The sequence below is a fragment of the Gadus morhua genome, chromosome 12 (genome assembly GCF_902167405.1).
Source record: "Gadus morhua chromosome 12, gadMor3.0, whole genome shotgun sequence".
Taxonomy (NCBI): Eukaryota; Metazoa; Chordata; class Actinopteri; order Gadiformes; family Gadidae; genus Gadus; species Gadus morhua.
In genome coordinates, this window is record NC_044059.1 from 312,501 (window position 1) to 334,727 (window position 22,227).

General features: G+C 47.5%; 1 protein-coding gene across 1 annotated transcript; it reads right to left on the minus strand.

Moving 5' to 3' along the window:
* Positions 1-11,518: 11,518 nt before the first annotated feature.
* si:ch211-1a19.3 (uncharacterized) lies at positions 11,519-16,475 on the minus strand. Its single transcript, XM_030373399.1, has 4 exons — positions 15,488-16,475; positions 13,548-13,644; positions 12,305-12,458; positions 11,519-11,767 (listed from the first exon to the last, which is right to left on the minus strand). The coding sequence occupies exons 1-4, from the start codon at positions 15,803-15,805 to the stop codon at positions 11,581-11,583; spliced, it is 756 nt and encodes a 251-aa protein (XP_030229259.1). The 5' UTR covers positions 15,806-16,475; the 3' UTR covers positions 11,519-11,580.
* Positions 16,476-22,227: the final 5,752 nt, after the last annotated feature.

Here is a 22,227-nt window from a genome sequence, read left to right on the forward strand (position 1 = left end):
AGACAACCTCAGGTATGCTCCCGTAGCATGTCACCCCGTCACCCGTCATGTGTCTGTATAGAGTCGGGTCCCAGGTGAACCAGAACTTCTGCTGTGCCCATCAGCCAGGAGACGGTTTCATAACGGTGGCCTTCTGCTTCTTCATATCTGACTTTATCCCTCCTTTATGGGTTTGTGGGTCCCTGTCCTTAAGACCTACAGACCCTACAGACCAGGACCAGAGACCCTACAGACCGGGACCACCAGAGACCCTACAGACCAGGACCAGAGACCCTACAGACCGGGACCAGAGACCCTACAGACCGGGACCACCAGAGACCCTACAGACCAGGACCAGAGACCCTACAGACCGGGACCACCAGAGACCCTACAGACCAGGACCAGAGACCCTACAGACCGGGACCAGAGACCCTACAGACCGGGACCACCAGAGACCCTACAGACCAGGACCAGAGACCCTACAGACCGGGACCACCAGAGACCCTACAGACCAGGACCAGAGACCCTACAGACCAGGACCAGAGACCCTACAGACCGGGACCAGAGACCCTACAGACCGGGACCACCAGAGACCCTACAGACCAGGACCAGAGACCCTACAGACCAGGACCAGAGACCCTACAGACCGGGACCAGAGACCCTACAGACCGGGACCACCAGAGACCCTACAGACCAGGACCAGAGACCCTACAGACCGGGACCACCAGAGACCCTACAGACCAGGACCAGAGACCCTACAGACCAGGACCAGAGACCCTACAGATCGGGACCAGAGACCCTACAGACCGGGGCCACCAGAGACCCTACAGACCAGGACCACCAGAGACCCTACAGACCAGGACCACCAGAGACCCTACAGACCGGGACCAGAGACCCTACAGACCGGGACCAGAGACCCTACAGACCGGGACCATCAGAGACCCTACAGACCGGGACCATCAGAGACCCTACAGACCGGGACCACCAGAGACCCTACAGACCGGGACCACCAGAGACCCTACAGACCGGGACCAGAGACCCTACAGACCGGGACCACCAGAGACCCTACAGACCACAGCTAAAGAAGCTATCTCTGTAGCTCTAGAGGTGAGCTAAAGAAGCTATCTCTGTAGCTCTAGAGGTGAGCTAAAGAAGCTATCTCTGTAGCTCTAGGGGTGAGCTAAAGAAGCTATCTCTGTAGTTCTAGAGGTGAGCTAAAGAAGCTATCTCTGTAGCTCTAGAGGTGAGCTAAAGAAGCTTTCTCTGTAGCTCTAGAGGTGAGCTAAAGAAGCTATCTCTGTAGCTCTAGAGGTGAGCTAAAGAAGCTATCTCTGTAGCTCTAGGGGTGAGCTAAAGAAGATATCTCTGTAGCTCTAGGGGTGAGCTAAAGAAGCTACCTCTGTAGCTCTAGGGGTGAGCTAAAGAAGCTATCTCTGTAGCTCTAGGGGTGAGCTAAAGAGATATCTCCGAGCTCTAGAGGTAAGCTTTAGAGCCACTATCTATATACTATACATCTATATAATATACTATCTATATACTATATAATACTAAACTATATATATATACTATATATATATATATATATATATACTATATAACACTAAACTATATATATACTATATAATGCTAAACTATTTATATACTATATAATGCTAAACTATTTATATACTATATAATACTAAACTATACATATACTATATAATACTAAACTATATACTATATAATACTAAACTATCTATATACTATATAATACTAAACTATCTATATACTATATAATACTGAACTATATATGTATACTATATAATACTAAACTATCTATATACTATATAATACTAAACTATATATATATATATATACTATATAATACAAAACTATATAAATACTATACTACCCCACTGGTCTCACTGGTCTTCATCACTAGAGGCTAAGAGAGCTAAAGGTGCTATCTCATTAGCTGGGGTGAGCTAAAGGTGCTATCTCGTTAGCTTTAAAAGTGAGCTAAAGTTGCTATATCAGTAGCTGGGGTGAGCTAAAGGTGCTATATCAGTAGCTCTGGGTGAGCTAAAGATGCTATCATTAGCTCGAGTGAGCTAAAGGTGCTATCTCATTAGGGTTAGGTGAGCTAAAGGGGCTATCTCATTAGCTAGGGTGAGCTAAAGGTGCTATCTCATCAGCAGGGGTGAGCTAAAGGTGCTATCTCATTAGCTGGGTTGAGCTAAAGGTGCTATCTCAGTAGCTCTGGGTGAGCTAAAGGTGCTATCTCATTAGCTTGGGTGAGCTAAACAGGTTATCTCATTAGCTAGGGTGAGCTAAAGATGCGATCTCATTAGCTCGGGTGAGCTAAAGATGCTATCTCATTAGCTGGGGTGAGCTAAAGGTACTATCTCATTAGCTGGGGTGAGCTAAAGACGCTATCACATTAGCTAGGCTAAAGGTGCGATCTCATTAGCTTGGGTGAGCTAAAGGTGCTATCTCATTAGCTTGGGTGAGCTAAACGGGCTATCTCATTAGCTAGGGTGAGCTAAAGATGCTATCTCATTAGCTGGGTTGAGCCAAAGGTGATATCTCATTAGCTGGGGTGAGCTAAAGGTGCTAACTCATTAGCTGGGATGAGCTAAAGGTGCTATCTCATTAGCTGGGGTGAGCTAAAGGTGCTATCTCAGTAGCTCTGGGGTGAGCTAAAGGTGCTATCTCATTAGCTGGGGTGAGCTTAAGGTGCTATCTTATTAGCTTGGGTGAGCTAAAGGTGCTATCTCATTAGCTGGGTTGAGCTTAAGGTACTATCTCATTAGCTGGGGTGAGCTAAAGGTGCTATCTCATTAGCTGGGTTGAGCTTAAGGTACTATCTCATTAGCTGGGGTGAGCTAAAGGTGCTATCTCAGTAGCTCTGGGTGAGCTAAAGGTGCTATCTCATTAGCTTGGGTGAGCTAAACAGGTTATCTCATTAGCTAGGGTGAGCTAAAGATGCGATCTCATTAGCTCGGGTGAGCTAAAGATGCTATCTCATTAGCTGGGGTGAGCTAAAGGTACTATCTCATTAGCTGGGGTGAGCTAAAGACGCTATCACATTAGCTAGGCTAAAGGTGCTATCTCATTAGCTTGGGTGAGCTAAAGGTGCTATCTCATTAGCTTGGGTGAGCTAAACGGGCTATCTCATTAGCTAGGGTGAGCTAAAGATGCTATCTCATTAGCTGGGTTGAGCCAAAGGTGATATCTCATTAGCTGGGGTGAGCTAAAGGTGCTATCTCATTAGCTGGGTTGAACTTAAGGTACTATCTCATTAGCTGGGGTGAGCTAAAGGTGCTATCTCATTAGCTGGGTTGAGCTTAAGGTACTATCTCATTAGCTGGGGTGAGCTAAAGGTGCTATCTCAGTAGCTCTGGGTGAGCTAAAGATGCGATCTCATTAGCTCGGGTGAGCTAAAGATGCTATCTCATTAGCTGGGGTGAGCTAAAGGTACTATCTCATTAGCTGGGGTGAGCTAAAGACGCTATCACATTAGCTAGGCTAAAGGTGCTATCTCAGTAGCTCTGGGTGAGCTAAAGGTGCTATCTCATTAGCTGGGGTGAGCTAAAGGTGCTATCTCAGTAGCTCTGGGTGAGCTAAAGATGCGATCTCATTAGCTCGGGTGAGCTAAAGATGCTATCTCATTAGCTGGGGTGAGCTAAAGGTACTATCTCATTAGCTGGGGTGAGCTAAAGACGCTATCACATTAGCTAGGCTAAAGGTGCTATCTCATTAGCTTGGGTGAGCTAAAGGTGCTATCTCATTAGCTTGGGTGAGCTAAACGGGCTATCTCATTAGCTAGGGTGAGCTAAAGATGCTATCTCATTAGCTGGGTTGAGCCAAAGGTGATATCTCATTAGCTGGGGTGAGCTAAAGGTGCTAACTCATTAGCTGGGATGAGCTAAAGGTGCTATCTCATTAGCTGGGGTGAGCTAAAGGTGCTATCTCAGTAGCTCTGGGGTGAGCTAAAGGTGCTATCTCATTAGCTGGGGTGAGCTTAAGGTGCTATCTTATTAGCTTGGGTGAGCTTAAGGTGCTATCTTATTAGCTTGGGTGAGCTAAAGGTGCTATCTCATTAGCTTGGTTGAGCTTAAGGTACTATCTCATTAGCTGGGGTGAGCTAAAGGTGCTATCTCAGTAGCTCTGGGTGAGCTAAAGGTGCTATCTCATTAGCTTGGGTGAGCTAAACAGGTTATCTCATTAGCTAGGGTGAGCTAAAGATGCGATCTCATTAGCTCGGGTGAGCTAAAGATGCTATCTCATTAGCTGGGGTGAGCTAAAGGTACTATCTCATTAGCTGGGGTGAGCTAAAGACGCTATCACATTAGCTAGGCTAAAGGTGCTATCTCATTAGCTTGGGTGAGCTAAAGGTGCTATCTCATTAGCTTGGGTGAGCTAAGCGGGCTATCTCATTAGCTAGGGTGAGCTAAAGATGCTATCTCATTAGCTGGGTTGAGCCAAAGGTGATATCTTATTAGCTGGGGTGAGCTAAAGGTGCTAACTCATTAGCTGGGATGAGCTAAAGGTGCTATCTCATTAGCTGGGGTGAGCTAAAGGTGCTATCTCAGTAGCTCTGGGGTGAGCTAAAGGTGCTATCTCATTAGCTGGGGAGAGCTTAAGGTGCTATCTTATTAGCTTGGGTGAGCTAAAGGTGCTATCTCATTAGCTGGGTTGAGCTTAAGGTACTATCTCATTAGCTGGGGTGAGCTAAAGGTGCTATCTCAGTAGCTCTGGGGTGAGCTAAAGGTACTATCTCATTAGTTTACGTCAGCTAAAGGTGCTATCTCATTAGCTGGGGTGAGCTAACTGTGCTATCTCAGTAGCTGGGTTGAGCTAAAGGTACTATCTCATTAGCTTGGGTGAGCTAAACGGGCTATCTCATTAGCTAGGGTGAGCTAAAGATGCTATCTCATTAGCTGGGTTGAGCCAAAGGTGATATCTCATTAGCTGGGGTGAGCTAAAGGTGCCAACTCATTAGCTGGGATGAGCTAAAGGTGCTATCTCATTAGCTGGGGTGAGCTAAAGGTGCTATCTCAGTAGCTCTGGGGTGAGCTAAAGGTGCTATCTCATTAGCTGGGGTGAGCTTAAGGTGCTATCTCATTAGCTTGGGTGAGCTAAAGGTGCTATCTCATTAGCTGGGTTGAGCTTAAGGTACTATCTCATTAGCTGGGGTGAGCTAAAGGTGCTATCTCATTAGCTGGGTTGAGCTTAAGGTACTATCTCATTAGCTGGGGTGAGCTAAAGGTGCTATCTCAGTAGCTCTGGGTGAGCTAAAGGTGCTATCTCATTAGCTTGGGTGAGCTAAACAGGTTATCTCATTAGCTAGGGTGAGCTAAAGATGCGATCTCATTAGCTCGGGTGAGCTAAAGATGCTATCTCATTAGCTGGGGTGAGCTAAAGGTACTATCTCATTAGCTGGGGTGAGCTAAAGACGCTATCACATTAGCTAGGCTAAAGGTGCTATCTCATTAGCTTGGGTGAGCTAAAGGTGCTATCTCATTAGCTTGGGTGAGCTAAACGGGCTAACTCATTAGCTGGGATGAGCTAAAGGTGCCATCTCATTAACTGGGGTGAGCTAAAGGTGCTATCTCAGTAGCTCTGGGGTGAGCTAAAGGTGCTATCTCATTAGCTGGGGTGAGCTTAAGGTGCTATCTTATTAGCTTGGGTGAGCTAAAGGTGCTATCTCATTAGCTGGGTTGAGCTTAAGGTACTATCTCATTAGCTGGGGTGAGCTAAAGGTGCTATCTCAGTAGCTCTTGGTGAGCTAAAGGTGCTATCTCATTAGCTTGGGTGAGCTAAACAGGTTATCTCATTAGCTAGGGTGAGCTAAAGATGCGATCTCATTAGCTCGGGTGAGCTAAAGATGCTATCTCATTAGCTGGGGTGAGCTAAAGGTACTATCTCATTAGCTGGGGTGAGCTAAAGACGCTATCACATTAGCTAGGCTAAAGGTGCTATCTCATTAGCTTGGGTGAGCTTAAGGTGCTATCTTATTAGCTTGGGTGAGCTAAAGGTGCTATCTCATTAGCTTGGTTGAGCTTAAGGTACTATCTCATTAGCTGGGGTGAGCTAAAGGTGCTATCTCAGTAGCTCTGGGTGAGCTAAAGGTGCTATCTCATTAGCTTGGGTGAGCTAAACAGGTTATCTCATTAGCTAGGGTGAGCTAAAGATGCAATCTCATTAGCTCGGGTGAGCTAAAGATGCTATCTCATTAGCTGGGGTGAGCTAAAGGTACTATCTCATTAGCTGGGGTGAGCTAAAGACGCTATCACATTAGCTAGGCTAAAGGTGCTATCTCATTAGCTTGGGTGAGCTAAAGGTGCTATCTCATTAGCTTGGGTGAGCTAAGCGGGCTATCTCATTAGCTAGGGTGAGCTAAAGATGCTATCTCATTAGCTGGGTTGAGCCAAAGGTGATATCTTATTAGCTGGGGTGAGCTAAAGGTGCTAACTCATTAGCTGGGATGAGCTAAAGGTGCTATCTCATTAGCTGGGGTGAGCTAAAGGTGCTATCTCAGTAGCTCTGGGGTGAGCTAAAGGTGCTATCTCATTAGCTGGGGAGAGCTTAAGGTGCTATCTTATTAGCTTGGGTGAGCTAAAGGTGCTATCTCATTAGCTGGGTTGAGCTTAAGGTACTATCTCATTAGCTGGGGTGAGCTAAAGGTGCTATCTCAGTAGCTCTGGGGTGAGCTAAAGGTACTATCTCATTAGTTTACGTCAGCTAAAGGTGCTATCTCATTAGCTGGGGTGAGCTAACTGTGCTATCTCAGTAGCTGGGTTGAGCTAAAGGTACTATCTCATTAGCTGGGTTGAGCTAAAGGTGCTATCTCAGTAGCTCTGGGTGAGCTAAAGGTGCTATCTCATTAGCTTGGGTGAGCTAAACAGGTTATCTCATTAGCTAGGGTGAGCTAAAGATGCGATCTCATTAGCTCGGGTGAGCTAAAGATGCTATCTCATTAGCTGGGGTGAGCTAAAGGTACTATCTCATTAGCTGGGGTGAGCTAAAGACGCTATCACATTAGCTAGGCTAAAGGTGCTATCTCATTAGCTTGGGTGAGCTAAAGGTGCTATCTCATTAGCTCGGGTGAGCTAAACGGGCTATCTCATTAGCTAGGGTGAGCTAAAGATGCTATCTCATTAGCTGGGTTGAGCCAAAGGTGATATCTCATTAGCTGGGGTGAACTAAAGGTGCTAACTCATTAGCTGGGATGAGCTAAAGGTGCTATCTCATTAGCTGGGGTGAGCTAAAGGTGCTATCTCAGTAGCTCTGGGGTGAGCTAAAGGTGCTATCTCATTAGCTGGGGTGAGCTTAAGGTGCTATCTCATTAGCTTGGGTGAGCTAAAGGTGCTATCTCATTAGCTGGGTTGAGCTTAAGGTACTATCTCATTAGCTGGGGTGAGCTAAAGGTGCTATCTCATTAGCTGGGTTGAGCTTAAGGTACTATCTCATTAGCTGGGGTGAGCTAAAGGTGCTATCTCAGTAGCTCTGGGTGAGCTAAAGGTGCTATCTCATTAGCTTGGGTGAGCTAAACAGGTTATCTCATTAGCTAGGGTGAGCTAAAGATGCGATCTCATTAGCTCGGGTGAGCTAAAGATGCTATCTCATTAGCTGGGGTGAGCTAAAGGTACTATCTCATTAGCTGGGGTGAGCTAAAGACGCTATCACATTAGCTAGGCTAAAGGTGCTATCTCATTAGCTTGGGTGAGCTAAAGGTGCTATCTCATTAGCTTGGGTGAGCTAAACGGGCTAACTCATTAGCTGGGATGAGCTAAAGGTGCCATCTCATTAACTGGGGTGAGCTAAAGGTGCTATCTCAGTAGCTCTGGGGTGAGCTAAAGGTGCTATCTCATTAGCTGGGGTGAGCTTAAGGTGCTATCTTATTAGCTTGGGTGAGCTAAAGGTGCTATCTCATTAGCTGGGTTGAGCTTAAGGTACTATCTCATTAGCTGGGGTGAGCTAAAGGTGCTATCTCAGTAGCTCTTGGTGAGCTAAAGGTGCTATCTCATTAGCTTGGGTGAGCTAAACAGGTTATCTCATTAGCTAGGGTGAGCTAAAGATGCGATCTCATTAGCTCGGGTGAGCTAAAGATGCTATCTCATTAGCTGGGGTGAGCTAAAGGTACTATCTCATTAGCTGGGGTGAGCTAAAGACGCTATCACATTAGCTAGGCTAAAGGTGCTATCTCATTAGCTGGGGTGAGCTAAAGGTGCTATCTCATTAGCTTGGGTGAGCTAAACGGGCTATCTCATTAGCTAGGGTGAGCGAAAGATGCTATCTCATTAGCTGGGTTGAGCCAAAGGTGATATCTTATTAGCTGGGGTGAGCTAAAGGTGCTAACTCATTAGCTGGGATGAGCTAAAGGTGCTATCTCATTAGCTGGGGTGAGCTAATGGTGCTATCTCAGTAGCTCTGGGGTGAGCTTAAGGTGCTATCTCATTAGCTGGGGAGAGCTTAAGGTGCTATCTTATTAGCTTGGGTGAGCTAAAGGTGCTATCTCATTAGCTGGGTTGAGCTTAAGGTACTATCTCATTAGCTGGGGTGAGCTAAAGGTGCTATCTCATTAGCTGGGTTGAGCTTAAGGTACTATCTCATTAGCTGGGGTGAGCTAAAGGTGCTATCTCAGTAGCTCTGGGTGAGCTAAAGGTGCTATCTCATTAGCTTGGGTGAGCTAAACAGGTTATCTCATTAGCTAGGGTGAGCTAAAGATGCTATCTTATTAGCTTGGGTGAGCTTAAGGTGCTATCTTATTAGCTTGGGTGAGCTAAAGGTGCTATCTCATTAGCTTGGTTGAGCTTAAGGTACTATCTCATTAGCTGGGGTGAGCTAAAGGTGCTATCTCAGTAGCTCTGGGTGAGCTAAAGGTGCTATCTCATTAGCTTGGGTGAGCTAAACAGGTTATCTCATTAGCTAGGGTGAGCTAAAGATGCGATCTCATTAGCTCGGGTGAGCTAAAGATGCTATCTCATTAGCTGGGGTGAGCTAAAGGTACTATCTCATTAGCTGGGGTGAGCTAAAGACGCTATCACATTAGCTAGGCTAAAGGTGCTATCTCATTAGCTTGGGTGAGCTAAAGGTGCTATCTCATTAGCTTGGGTGAGCTAAGCGGGCTATCTCATTAGCTAGGGTGAGCTAAAGATGCTATCTCATTAGCTGGGTTGAGCCAAAGGTGATATCTTATTAGCTGGGGTGAGCTAAAGGTGCTAACTCATTAGCTGGGATGAGCTAAAGGTGCTATCTCATTAGCTGGGGTGAGCTAAAGGTGCTATCTCAGTAGCTCTGGGGTGAGCTAAAGGTGCTATCTCATTAGCTGGGGAGAGCTTAAGGTGCTATCTTATTAGCTTGGGTGAGCTAAAGGTGCTATCTCATTAGCTGGGTTGAGCTTAAGGTACTATCTCATTAGCTGGGGTGAGCTAAAGGTGCTATCTCAGTAGCTCTGGGGTGAGCTAAAGGTACTATCTCATTAGTTTACGTCAGCTAAAGGTGCTATCTCATTAGCTGGGGTGAGCTAACTGTGCTATCTCAGTAGCTGGGTTGAGCTAAAGGTACTATCTCATTAGCTGGGATGAGCTAAAGGTGCTATCTCATTACTGGGCTGGCTAAAGGTGCTATGTCAGTAGCTATGGAGTGAGCTAAAGGTGCTATCTCAGTAGCTGGGGTTAGCTAAAGGTGCTATCTCAATAGCTGGTGTGAGGTGTAGGACCATCTACTGGAGACAGTTTGCCTTGAAGTCGCTCATCCTAAATATGTCTGACGTGCTGACCTGTTAACGTGTAACAAAGTGTTAATAACAATCTTTATTAACACTTCTCTCACTCATTAACAAAAACACAGAAACATGTTAAAAAGCTGAGTGGAAGAGAGCATAAAGTAAATAAATGTGATTCATTTCAGTCCCTTTTGATGGATGGGGTAACTCTTATCGTCTGGACTTGTCACATCATGATGCTTTTACAGAAACATTTCAATAACACATATTCCAATCATAAAATCAATGATTCAAATTAGATTTTAACATCATCTGCACGATTCATCTCTGGTTGTGATTCAATGTTGGATTTCAGCGAAGAACCTGCTGGATTTACAACATTTCTACTAGTATTTCTACTGGTCACTTTATGTCTCCTGTGAGAGTTTGTGGACCATGTCCTGACTGATGACACTCTGCAAATAAGATATCATATTATCTTATTATATATGGAGGAGGAGAGGGGGGGGAGGAGGAGAGGGGGGGAGGAGAGGGGGGGAGGAGGAGGAGAGGGGAGGAGGGGAGGAGGAGGGGGGGGGTGGAGGAGGAGGAGGAGGTGGGGGGGGAGGAGAGGGGGGGAGGAGGAGGAGGTGGGGGGGGGAGGAAAGGGGGGGAGGAGGAGGGGAGGAGGAGGAGAGGGGGGGAGGAGGAGGAGGAGGAGGTGGGGGGGGGAGGAAAGGGGGGGAGGAGGAGAGGGGGGGAGGGAGGAGGAGGGGGGGGGGGGAGGATGGAGGAGAGGGGGGGAGGAGGAGGAGGAGGGGAGGAGGGGGAGGAGGAGGAGAGGGGAGGAGGAGGAGGATGTGGGGGAGGAGGGGGAGGAGGAGGAGAGGGGAGGAGGAGGAGGATGTGGGGGGGGAGGAGGAGGGGAGGGGGGGAGGAGGAGGGGGGGAGGGGGGGAGGAGGAGGAGGATGTGGGGGGGAGGGGGGAGGAGGAGGACTAGAGTGAATGGTAATTTGAACAAAAGCAAAAAGCAGAAGTAAAACTTCAAAATCCCAAAAACATTTGACCTTTACATAGTAACATAAAATATTACTACATATTAAATATTGTAGTTATATAAAATACTGCTATAATATCAAATATGACTATAATATGAAATATTACTATATTATAAAATATTATAGTAAGATAAAATATGACTATTATAAAATATTATAGTATTATATATATGACTGTATTATTAAATATGATCTATTGTCTGGTCCAAAGAGATGTTCAGCAGTCTGTTGGCCACATCGGGCTGGTCCTGGTCCTCATCCTGGTCCAGGTCCTGGACTTGTCCCTGGTCTGGTCTGGTCCTGGTCTGTTTCTGGTCCTGGTCTGGTCCTGGTCCTGGTCTGTTTCTGGTCCTGGTCCTGGTCTGTTTCTGTTTCTGGTCCTGGTCCTGGTCTGTTTCTGGTTCTGTTTCTGGTCCTGGTCTGTTTCTGGTTCTGGTTCTGGTCTGTTTCTGGTCTGGTCCTGGTCTGTTTCTGTTTCTGGTCCTGGTCCTGGTCTGTTTCTGGTTCTGTTTCTGGTCCTGGTCTGTTTCTGGTTCTGGTTCTGGTCTGTTTCTGGTCTGGTCCTGGTCTGTTTCTGTTTCTGGTCCTGGTCCTGGTCTGTTTCTGGTCTGTTTCTGGTCCTGGTCTGTTTCTGGTCCTGGTCCTGGTCTGTTTCTGGTCTGTTTCTGGTCCTGGTCCTGGTCCTGGTCCTGGTCTGTTTCTGGTCTGTTTCTGGTCAGTTTCTGGTCTGTTTCTGGTCTGGTTCTGGTCCTGGTCCTGGTCCTGGTCTGTTTCTGGTACTGTTTCTGGTCCTGGTTTAAGTTTCTGGTGGTCCTTCTCCCAGAACCCCTTGAGCCTGATCCCATCTTCCTCTACATGGCGGGAAAGGAGGAGCAGGAGAAGAGGTGCAGAACCCAGCAGGCTGAGAGGCTGAGCACCCAGACAGCAGGAGGTGAGGGGGAGGTGGAGGAGGAGGGGGAGGAGGAGGAGGAGGAGGAGGGGGAGGAGCTTTCTGCTGTCTTCTCAGATGAACGAAGCTCCTCCTCCTTACACCTAGACCTGCACAGGATCGTGGAATTAGACTGATGAGTGAGTGAATTATAGCTATGAACGTGTTAATGGGTAACCATCTATTAATAAAATGTAATAGATCTGGGTTATTCATGTATGCCTGTTATTCATGTATATGTTATAGATATGGGTTATTCATGTATTAATACATGAGCGTGTTATAAATCGGGGTTATTCATGAATTAATGTTATTCATGTAATAATCCATGTCTAGGTGTTTTGGGTTATTCATGTGTTAATACATATGAACGTGTTATAGATCTGGGTTATTAATTTATTAAACCATATTAACTTGTTATAGGGTTATTCATGTATTAATCTATGTCTAGGTGTATGGGATATTCATGTGTTAGTCCCTATGAAGGTGTGATTCACTCACAGCCTCCTCTCCAGGTAGGTCTAGTGTATGGGTTATTCATGTGTTAGTCCCTATGAAGGTGTGATTCACTCACAGCCTCCTCTCCAGGTAGGTCTAGTGTATGGGTTATTCATGTGTTAGTCCCTATGAAGGTGTGATTCACTCACAGCCTCCTCTCCAGGTAGGTCTTGCTGGAGATGCAGGCGCTGGTCTGGCTGCGGGCAGCCTCTGATTGGCTCTCGGCCGCCTCGTTGAGGCTGAGGCACGAGGCGGTGATGTGGGCGGCCTCGGTCACGTTCTGCTGCAGGGCCTCCATCTCCTCTGGACCAATCACAGCACAGCACCGTGTTACCTCGACTAATCACAGCAGAGTACAGCCTCAGCAAGTCACAGCAGACAGGGACTAAAGAAGACCGCTGAACCCCTAACGTCCACCAGGGGGCGACGGGGACTAAAGGAGACCGCTGAACCCCTAACGTCCACCAGGGGGCGACGGGGACTAAAGGAGACCGCTGAACCCCTAACGTCCACCAGGGGGCGACGGGGACTAAAGGTGACCGCTGAACCCCTGACGTCCACCAGGGGGCGACGGGGACTAAAGGAGACAGCTGAACCCCTAACGTCCACCAGGGGGCGACGGGGACTAAAGGTGACCGCTGAACCCCTAACGTACACCAGGGGGTGACGGGGGCTAAAGGAGACCACTGAACCCCTAACGTCCACCAGGGGGCGACGGGGACTACAGAGGGGAGCTGATAGTTTAACAGAACCAGAGATATGAGAAGAGCCTTTGTTCTCAAGGACTGTTCTCTACTGGTGAGGTGAGGTGGTGGAGGAGGGGTAAAAGTCCTACTAATCAATGCTATCACTGGTACTAGACTCTCCTCTCCTCTCCTCTCCTCTCCTCTCCTCTCCTCTCCCCTCCTATTCCCTTCTCTCCTCTCCTCTCCTCCTCTCCTCTCCTCTCCTCTCCTCTCCTCTCCTCCTCCTCTCCTCTCCTCCTCCTCTCCTCTTCCCTCCTCTCCTCTTCCCTCCTCTCCTCTCTCCTCCTCTCCTCTCCTCTCCCCTCCTCTCCTCTCCCCTCCTCTTCCCTCCTCTCCTCTTCCCTCCTCTCCTCTCCTCTCCTCTCTCCTCCTCTCCTCTCCTCTCCTCTCCTCTTCTCTCCTCCTCTTCTCTCCTCTTCCCTCCTCTCCTCTCTCCTCCTCTCCTTTCCTCTCCTCTCCTCTCCTCTCCTCTCCTCTCCTCTCCTCTCCTCTCCTCTCCTCTCCTCTCCCCTCCTTTCCTCTCCTCCCCCTCCCCCCTCTCTCCCTGGGCTGTGTTCCTGTGACTCAGAGGTTACCATGGTTCCACCAGGGAACATGTCTAAGAATACCCTGGCGGGACGTCCCGGAGTGAGCAGAGTTTTCCTACCGAGCTGCCGGCCGGCGCGGGCCGAGAGGTTCCTGTAGAGCAGCTCCTGCTGCTCCAGCTGCTGCTGCAGAGACGACATGTTTCCATGAAGCAGCGCCTGCAGGAGCACAGGGAGGGTTTACATCTAGTACTAACATAGTACTACAGGTACTGTGGTAGTACTGTTGTACTATGGTAGTACTCTCGTAGTACTGTAGGACTTTGGTAGTACTCTAGTACTGTGGTAGTACTGTTCTGCTATGGTAGTACTCTAGTAGTACTTTGGTAGTACTCTAGTAATATGGTAGTACTGTTGTACTAGCAGTACTCTAGTAGTACTTTGGTAGTAATCTAGTACTATGGTAGAACTGTAGTACTCTGGTAGTACTGTAGTAGTACCATAGTACTACATTAGCCCCGGGCGGTCCTCTCGAAGGTCTCCTGGGCGGCCGTGTGAGTGATGAAACGTCTCTAAGGGTGAAGGCAGGGCTGATCTGGGGCCAGCCGCTCCACAGCTTTCCCTTGTAGGGACTTCTCTGGGTTTCCTCCGGGCCGAGAGGAGCCACGCCCGTCCTCAGACCAGGTCAGCGCTGGTCAGACTCGGGCATTTAGCGACATTCCTAACGGCTCACAAAGCCTCACCCACAACAGGAAGACAGGAGAAAAACACCTCTAAGACAGACAGACAGACAGACAGACAGACAGACAGACAGACTCCTCTAGAGACAGACAGACAGACTGCCTCTACAGACAGACAGACAGACAGACAGACAGACAGACAGACAGACTCCTCTAGAGACAGACAGACAGACTGCCTCTAGAGACACAGACAGACTCCTCTAGAGACAGACAGACTGCCTCTAACAGGACAGACAGACTGCCTCTCCTCTGTCTCTGAGGTTCTCCATCGCTGTCCAAACAGAAGCTGCTCCTCACGCTAACGTCTGGAATGTAGCGGCCATGACTTCATCTGCTCCCAACACTCTCCTGTCCTCAGCCTGACAGACAGACAGACAGCCTCTAGACTCTGGAGGACAGACAGACAGACAGACTGCCTCTAGACTCTGGAGGACAGACAGACAGACTGCCTCTAGACTCTGGAGGACAGACAGACAGACAGACAGACTGCCTCTAGACTCTGGAGGACAGACAGACAGACAGACAGACTGCCTCTAGACTCTGGAGGACAGACAGAAAGACAGACTGCCTCTAGACTCTGGAGGACAGACAGACAGACAGACAGACAGACAGACAGACAGACTTCCTCTAGACTCTGGAGGACAGACAGACAGACAGACAGACTGCCTCTAGACTCTGGAGGACAGACAGACAGACAGACACACTGCCTCTAGACTCTGGAGGACAGACAGACAGACAGACAGACAGACAGACAGACAGACTGCCTCCAGAGGACAGACAGACAGACAGACTGCCTCTTGACTCCTCATCCTGACTCACTGCAGATCGTAACAGAGATTAATTTAGCTTTCCTAGCTGAGAACTCACTGCAGGTCGAGATCCTTTCAGAGGAGGACGTAATTGATCAGAGGTGGACATTATTGATCAGAGGTCGGACGTTATTGATCAGAGATGGACATTATTGATCAGAAGAGGACGTTATTGATCAGAGATGGACATTATTGATCAGAGCAGGGCATTATTGATCAGATGTCAACGTTATTGGTCAAAGGTGGACGTTATTGATTAGGGGTCAACATAGGTCGACATTAATGATCAGAGGTTAACATTATTGATAAGAGGTGGACATTATTGATCATAGATTAACATTATTGATCAGAGGTGAACATTATTGATCATAGATTAACATTATTGATCAGAGGTGAGCGTTATTGATCAGAGGTGAGCGTTATTGATCAGAGGTGAGCGAGGTGAGCGTTATTGATCAGAGATGAGCGTTATTGATCAGAGGTGAGCGTTAAGGATGGGCGATGGCAGCTCACCTGTCCGTGGCGGCAGGCCTCCAGGCTCCTCCCGCTGAGTGCCAGGCCGGTCTCAAGGGTCCGGACGCGGTCCTGTTGCCGGGTCAGGTTCACCCTCAGCTTCTCCACCATCTCCTCCAGCGCCACTTTGTTCTTCCCCCACACCACCTTGGCCCCCTCCAGCTTCTCCGTCACCTCCTGCAGCCGCTGGTCGCAGGGCGCGGGGGGCGTGGCCTCGGGCTGCGACGCCCACACCGCGATGATCACCATGGAGGCCACGCCCCACACCACCAGCAGGGCCAGCAGCAGGGTCTTACACGTCTGGCACGACGCCGTCATGACCGCTCACCTGGTCCTCTACTGGTCCTCTACTGGTCCTCAGATGGTCCTCAGCTAGTCTGGTCCTCAGCTGGTCCTCACCTGGTCTTCAGATGGTCCTCAGATGGTCCTCAGATGGTCTGGTCTTCAGATGGTCCTCAGCTGGTCCTCACCTGGTCTTCAGATGGCCCTCAGATGGTCTTCAGATGGTCCTCAGCTGGTCCTCACCTGGTCTTCAGATGGTCCTCAGCTGGTCCTCACCTGGTCCTCACCTGGTCTTCAGATGGTCCTCAGGTGGTCCTCAGATGGTCTGGTCTTCAGCTGGTCTGGTCTTCAGCTGGTCTGGTCTTCAGCTGGGCCTTAGATGGTCTTCAGCTGGCCTGGTCTTCAGCTGGGCCTCGGATAGCTGCTGGTAGCTTGGTGCAGCTGGTCGCCAGCTGGTCACTAGTTAGCAGTAGCTGGTCTCTAACTTGGTGTAGCTAGTCTCCTGCTGGTCATTAGTTAGCAGTAGCTGGTAGGTAGTGGTCTCTTGGTGTAGCTAGTCTCCAGCTGGTCACTAGTTAGCCGTAGCTGGTAGGTAGTGGTCTCTCGGTTTATCTGGGGTCGTGCTTCTCTCTCTGAAGGCAGAACCGACTGACATTCACCTCAGAGGAAAGGGGAGGTATCAATCTTACTGTCCAACCAATCAGATCCCCTATCTTCCTTAACCCCCCGCCCTCCCCCCCACTCACACACAAATACTAACTTGTAATGAAAGCTAGATGTGCAACATCGTTTCCAGTGTGTGTGTCCCAATTGTGTGTGTGTGTGTATTTATGTGTGTGCGTGGTTGTGGTTGTGCTTTTAGCGAACAGTAAGTTTTCTGTTTCTGATTCTTACAAGTGGAACCTTGGAGAGAGAGGGAGAGAGGGAGAAGGAGAGAGGGAGGGAAAGGGGGAGGGGGAGGGAGGGAGGGAGAGTGGGAGGAGAGAGAGAGGGAGAGGGAGAGAGAGGGCGAGAGAGAGAGGGAGAGAGAGGGGGAGAGACAGAGAGGGAGGTGGAGAGAGAGAGAGGGGTTGATATAGGGAGGTGAAGAGAGAGAGAGGGAGAGAGAGAGAGGGAGGTGGAGAGAGAGAGAGGGAGAGAGAGAGAGAGAGCGGGAGAGAGGGAGGGGGATAGAGAGAGGGGTTGATAGAGAGAGAGAGGGAGGGGGGAGATGTTGAGGGAAGGAGGGAGGGAGAGGGAGTAATGCAGCTCCCAACCACCTGAGCGTTACTCCGTTACAATCCTTCACACACCAGTGGGTAAAACATGATCTAAACACAGGGACCTCGAGTGAACCCCTCTGATGGTCGTACATGGTATGACTCTCAGTAGTCACCACGTGAAGGAGGGTGGAGCCGTCCAGATGAGCTGAGTGGAGACTGGTGCACTCTGGGTAGTGTAGTGTTGGTAGGGAGAGGAGGAGCATCTGTCAGTGCAGCTGCTGTTGTTACATTGAGGGGATTTTGCAGAAATTTTTATCCAAAGCAACTTGCATCTGTTCATTCCCCCCGCGGCGGAGTCGACCCCCCAGGGCGACAGCCAGCAGGTCAACGGCGTCTCTCTCAGGGACACCTCCACTCTCGGCTAGGAGGAGCTGGGGATCAAACCAGGGACCTTCAGGTTACCAGCCGACCCGCCCGTCCACCTGAGCTACTGCCGCCCAGTAGCTGTTGTGTCTCCACCGGACCAGGTCTCCACCGGACCAGGTCTCCACAGGACCGGCAGGGTCCAGGTCTCCACCGGACCAGGTCTCCACCGGACCAGGTCTCCACAGGACCGGCAGGGTCCAGGTCTCCACCGGACCAGGTCTCCACCGGACCGGCAGGGTCCAGGTCTCTAGTGGACCGGGAGGGTCCAGGTCTCCAGTGGACCGGGAGGGTCCAGGTCTCCAGTGGACCGGGAGGGTCCAGGTCTCCACCGGACCGGGAGGGTCCAGGTCTCCAGTGGACCGGGAGGTGGTCTGTCTCTTCATGGCGCGGACGGCGACGGTGTTGCTGTGGGCCGTGCTGAGCGGTGAGTGGGGGAGGAGGGGGGAGGGGAAGAGGGGAGGAGGGGGGGGGGGGGGGAGGAGGAGGAGGAGGGGGAGGGGGGGGGGAGGAGGGGGAGGGGGAGGAGGAGGAGGGGGAGGGGGAGGAGGGGGGGAGGAGGAGGATTAGGAGGAGGAGGTCTCATGTCTTAATGCAGTAGAAACAGCCCTCTGTCGTGGAGAATCAGTGACGTAACAGTGATTATAATAACCCATATAACCCGTATTATAATGGATAACAACTATGAGAAATATAATAGGCTATGATCTCTAACCAATATCAGCGAGTGACCAGCGATGATGAGGTTTATGAAATCTGAGGTTAGTCGTATGATGCTTGTTGCTATGAAGCTATATGAGTATTTAGGAATGCTCAAAGTGCTTTAAGCAGATTGGAATACAATCTTGAGTGTAATTATAATTCATTTTAGGAGTGTCATAGAAAGAGTTACTCAAGCTTCTTAAATGATTTAAGTTCATTAAAGCTGAAGTGTTGGAACCAGTTTAAGGCTGCATAAAGCAGCTGAAAGCAGACCTAAATGACATTAGGTCAGGACGGCAGACTAGCTAACCCCTGGACTAGCTAACCCCATCACTTCCTAACCCCTGTTCTAGCTAGCCCCTGGACTAGCAAACCCCTGGACTAGATAACCCCTGGATTAGCTAACTCCTGGACTAGCTAACCCCATGTACTATCTTAACCCTGGACTAGCTAACTCCTGGACTAGCTAGCCCCATCAATTCCTAACCCTGGACTTGCTAACTCCTGGATTAGCTAACCCCTGTACTAGCTAACCCCTGGACTACCTAGCCCCTAGATTAGCTCACCCCTGGATTAGCTAACCCCTGGCAGAGCTAGCCCCTGGACCAGCTAACCCATGGACCAGCTAACCCCTGGACCAGCTAACCCTTGGACAAGCTAACCCCTATACTAGCTGACCCCTGGACTAGCTGACCCCTGGACTAGCTAACCCCTGTACTAGCTAACCCCTGGACTAGCTAACCCCTTTACTAGCTAACCCCTGGACTAGCTAACCCCTGGACTAGCTAACCCCTGGACTAGCTAACCCCTGGACTAGCTAACCCCTGGACTAGCTAACCCCTGTACAAGCTAACCCCTGTACAAGCTAACCCCTGGACTAGCTAACCCCTGGACTAGCTAACCCCTGGACTAGCTAACCCCTGGACTAGCTAACCCCTGTACTAGCTAACCCCTGTACTAGCTAACCCCTGTACTAGCTAACCCCAGTACTAGCTAACCCCAGTACTAGCTAACCCCTGTACTAGCTAACCCCTAGACTAGCTAACCCCTGTACTAGCTAACCCCTGTACTAGCTAACCCCTGGACTAGCTAACCCCTTGACTAGCTAACCCCTGGACTAGCTAAACCCTGGACTAGCTAACACCTGGACTAACTAACCCCTGCTGTGGGTGGTGCAGGTCTGGCGGCGGGGCAGCAGGTGGTGGTGGTGGTGAAAGGTGGAGAAGAGGTCCTCTTGCCGTGTCCGCTGTGGGCCGGCTCCCGCAACTCCACCCGCAGCTCCACCCGCAGCTCCACCCTCAGCTGGTACCAGAGGAAGGAGCAGAGGGTGCTGCTGGTCCTCAGCTCCACCCTGACCCCCACCCTGACCTCCACCCTGACCCCCACCCTGAACCCCACCATGACCCCCCGACCCCGGCTGGTGTACGGTCGGGGGTTCGGTCCGGACCGCTTCACCCTGCACCCCCGTCAGCCCGGAGACCTCCTGCTGCTCCGCCCCCAGCCCGGCGATGCAGGGGTCTACTTCTGCTGCGTCAGCCGACGGACCAAGATCACATGACCAATGACATCATCATGTTAACATCCTCATGACATCATCATGTTAACATCCTCATGACATCATCATGTTAACATCCTCATGACATCATCATGTTAACATCCTCATGACATCATCATGTTAACATCCTCATGACATCATCATGTTAAAATCCTCATGACATCATCATGTTAACATCCTCATGACATCATCATGTTAATATCCTCATGACATCATCATGTTAACATCCTCATGACATCATCATGTTAACATCCTCATGACATCATCATGTTAATATCCTCATGACATCATCATGTTAACATCCTCATGACATCATCATGTTAATATCCTTATGACATCATCATATTAACATCCTCATGACATCATCATGTTAACATCCTCATGACATCATCATGTTAACATCCTCATGACATCCTCATGACATCATGTTAAAATCCTCATGACATCATCATGTTAACATCCTCATGACATCATCATGTTAATATCCTCATGACATCATCATGTTAACATCCTCATGACATCATCATGTTAATATCCTCATGACATCATCATGTTAACATCCTCATGACATCATCATGTTAATATCCTCATGACATCATCATGTTAACATCCTCATGACATCATCATGTTAACATCCTCATGACATCCTCATGACATCATCATGTTAATATCCTCATGACATCATCATGTTAAAATCCTCATGACATCATCATGTTAACATCCTCATGACATCATCATGTTAATATCCTCATGACATCATCATGTTAACATCCTCATGACATCATGTTAACATCTTCATGACATCATCATGTTAACATCCTCATGACATCCCCATGACATCATCATGTTAACATCCTCATGACATCATCATGTTAACATCCTCATGACATCATCATGTTAACATCCTCATGACATCATCATGTTAACATCCTCATGACATCATGTTAGCATCCTCATGACATCCTCATGTTAATATCCTCATGACATCATCCTCACATGTATCATAACATCCTTCTCATTGTATGGACTCTGTCTAAATACAAACATTACCCTCCTAATTCTGTGTTAATGTGTCATATATATTATACATAATACCCTACAGCAGATATACAATTATACAATATATATCATATATATTATACATAATACACTACAGAAGATATACAATTATACAATATATATTATACATAATACACTACAGAAGATATACAATAATACAATATATATTATACATAATACACTACAGAAGATGTACAATAATACAATATATATCATATATATTATACATAATACACAACAGAAGACATACAATAATTCAATATTTATCATTTTATTGTATATCTAGTGATATCCACTCTACTTATCGTCTCTTCTCTGGTCTAAACTTGAAAATATTATTTCTCCGTGACGACCACAAGACCGTGACGACCACGAGCCAGCGGCTGCGTCCTGTTTGCTTCATCCAGCTAACAGTCTGAATCCATCCACCAACGGCACAGCCATATTTGGGCTTCTGTCGTCTCTCCCTGGGAGTAGTTCTGGTGGGAGGAGTCAGTGTTATCGCGGAAAAACTGGCATTCCATTCAACAGGAAAACCTCTTCAGATGTAAGCATAGAGCTGCTTTAAATATTATAGATTATAAATGTTATATACTGGGTTCAATATTATAGATAATAAATGTTATATACTGGGTTCAATATTATAGATAATAAATGTTAAATACTGAGTTCAATGTTATAGATTATTAATGTTATATACTGGGTTCAATATTATAGATTATTAATGTTATATACTTGGTTCAATATTATAGATTATTAAAACAGTGTTTGATATTATCGATTATAAATGATATGAACTGCGTTCAATATGATTGATTATTAATGTTATATACTGGGTTCAATATGCTCTTTTTTTTAAATATATGCAATATTTTCGATATAAAGCAATACATTATATAGCCTGTTATAACATTTTAGATATATAGAGGATACAGATTATAAAAACTGTTTAATATCAGAGTTTATAAATGATAAAGATGCTATAGACTGTTTAACAGTATACATTATATACAATAGATTTTATGAATAGTTTAATTATGTTTAACATGGTAGATTGTATTGTAGATTATTAAAAAAATTGATTAGTATATATAATATAAAAAAGCTATAATAATTACATGTACACAGTTCTATCAAAAAAATTATATAAAAATGAATAATAACTAAAATTATATATAGATATGATAAATAACCATATATGGATATTATAAATGACTATGTAAACATTACAATTCAACAACCAATACCATGTATATTACAGAACTACAGTCTGCATGTGTCAACAGGCTCTTCTCAATTTCTGTACTTTGTGAAGATGATTTCTTTATATATTTTTTACACTGTCTTATGTTTTGGCTTTTCTGTACTTCTGCACATAACTTATTCCACAATTTAACTCTGTCGATGTGATACAAAAGCTGTTTTTGGTTGTGAGTCTGCGGCAGACCTTGAAGTTTAACTTATAACTCCCCTCCCTTTCCGAAAACATTTTCCTGTATGTTATACATAGACTGTCA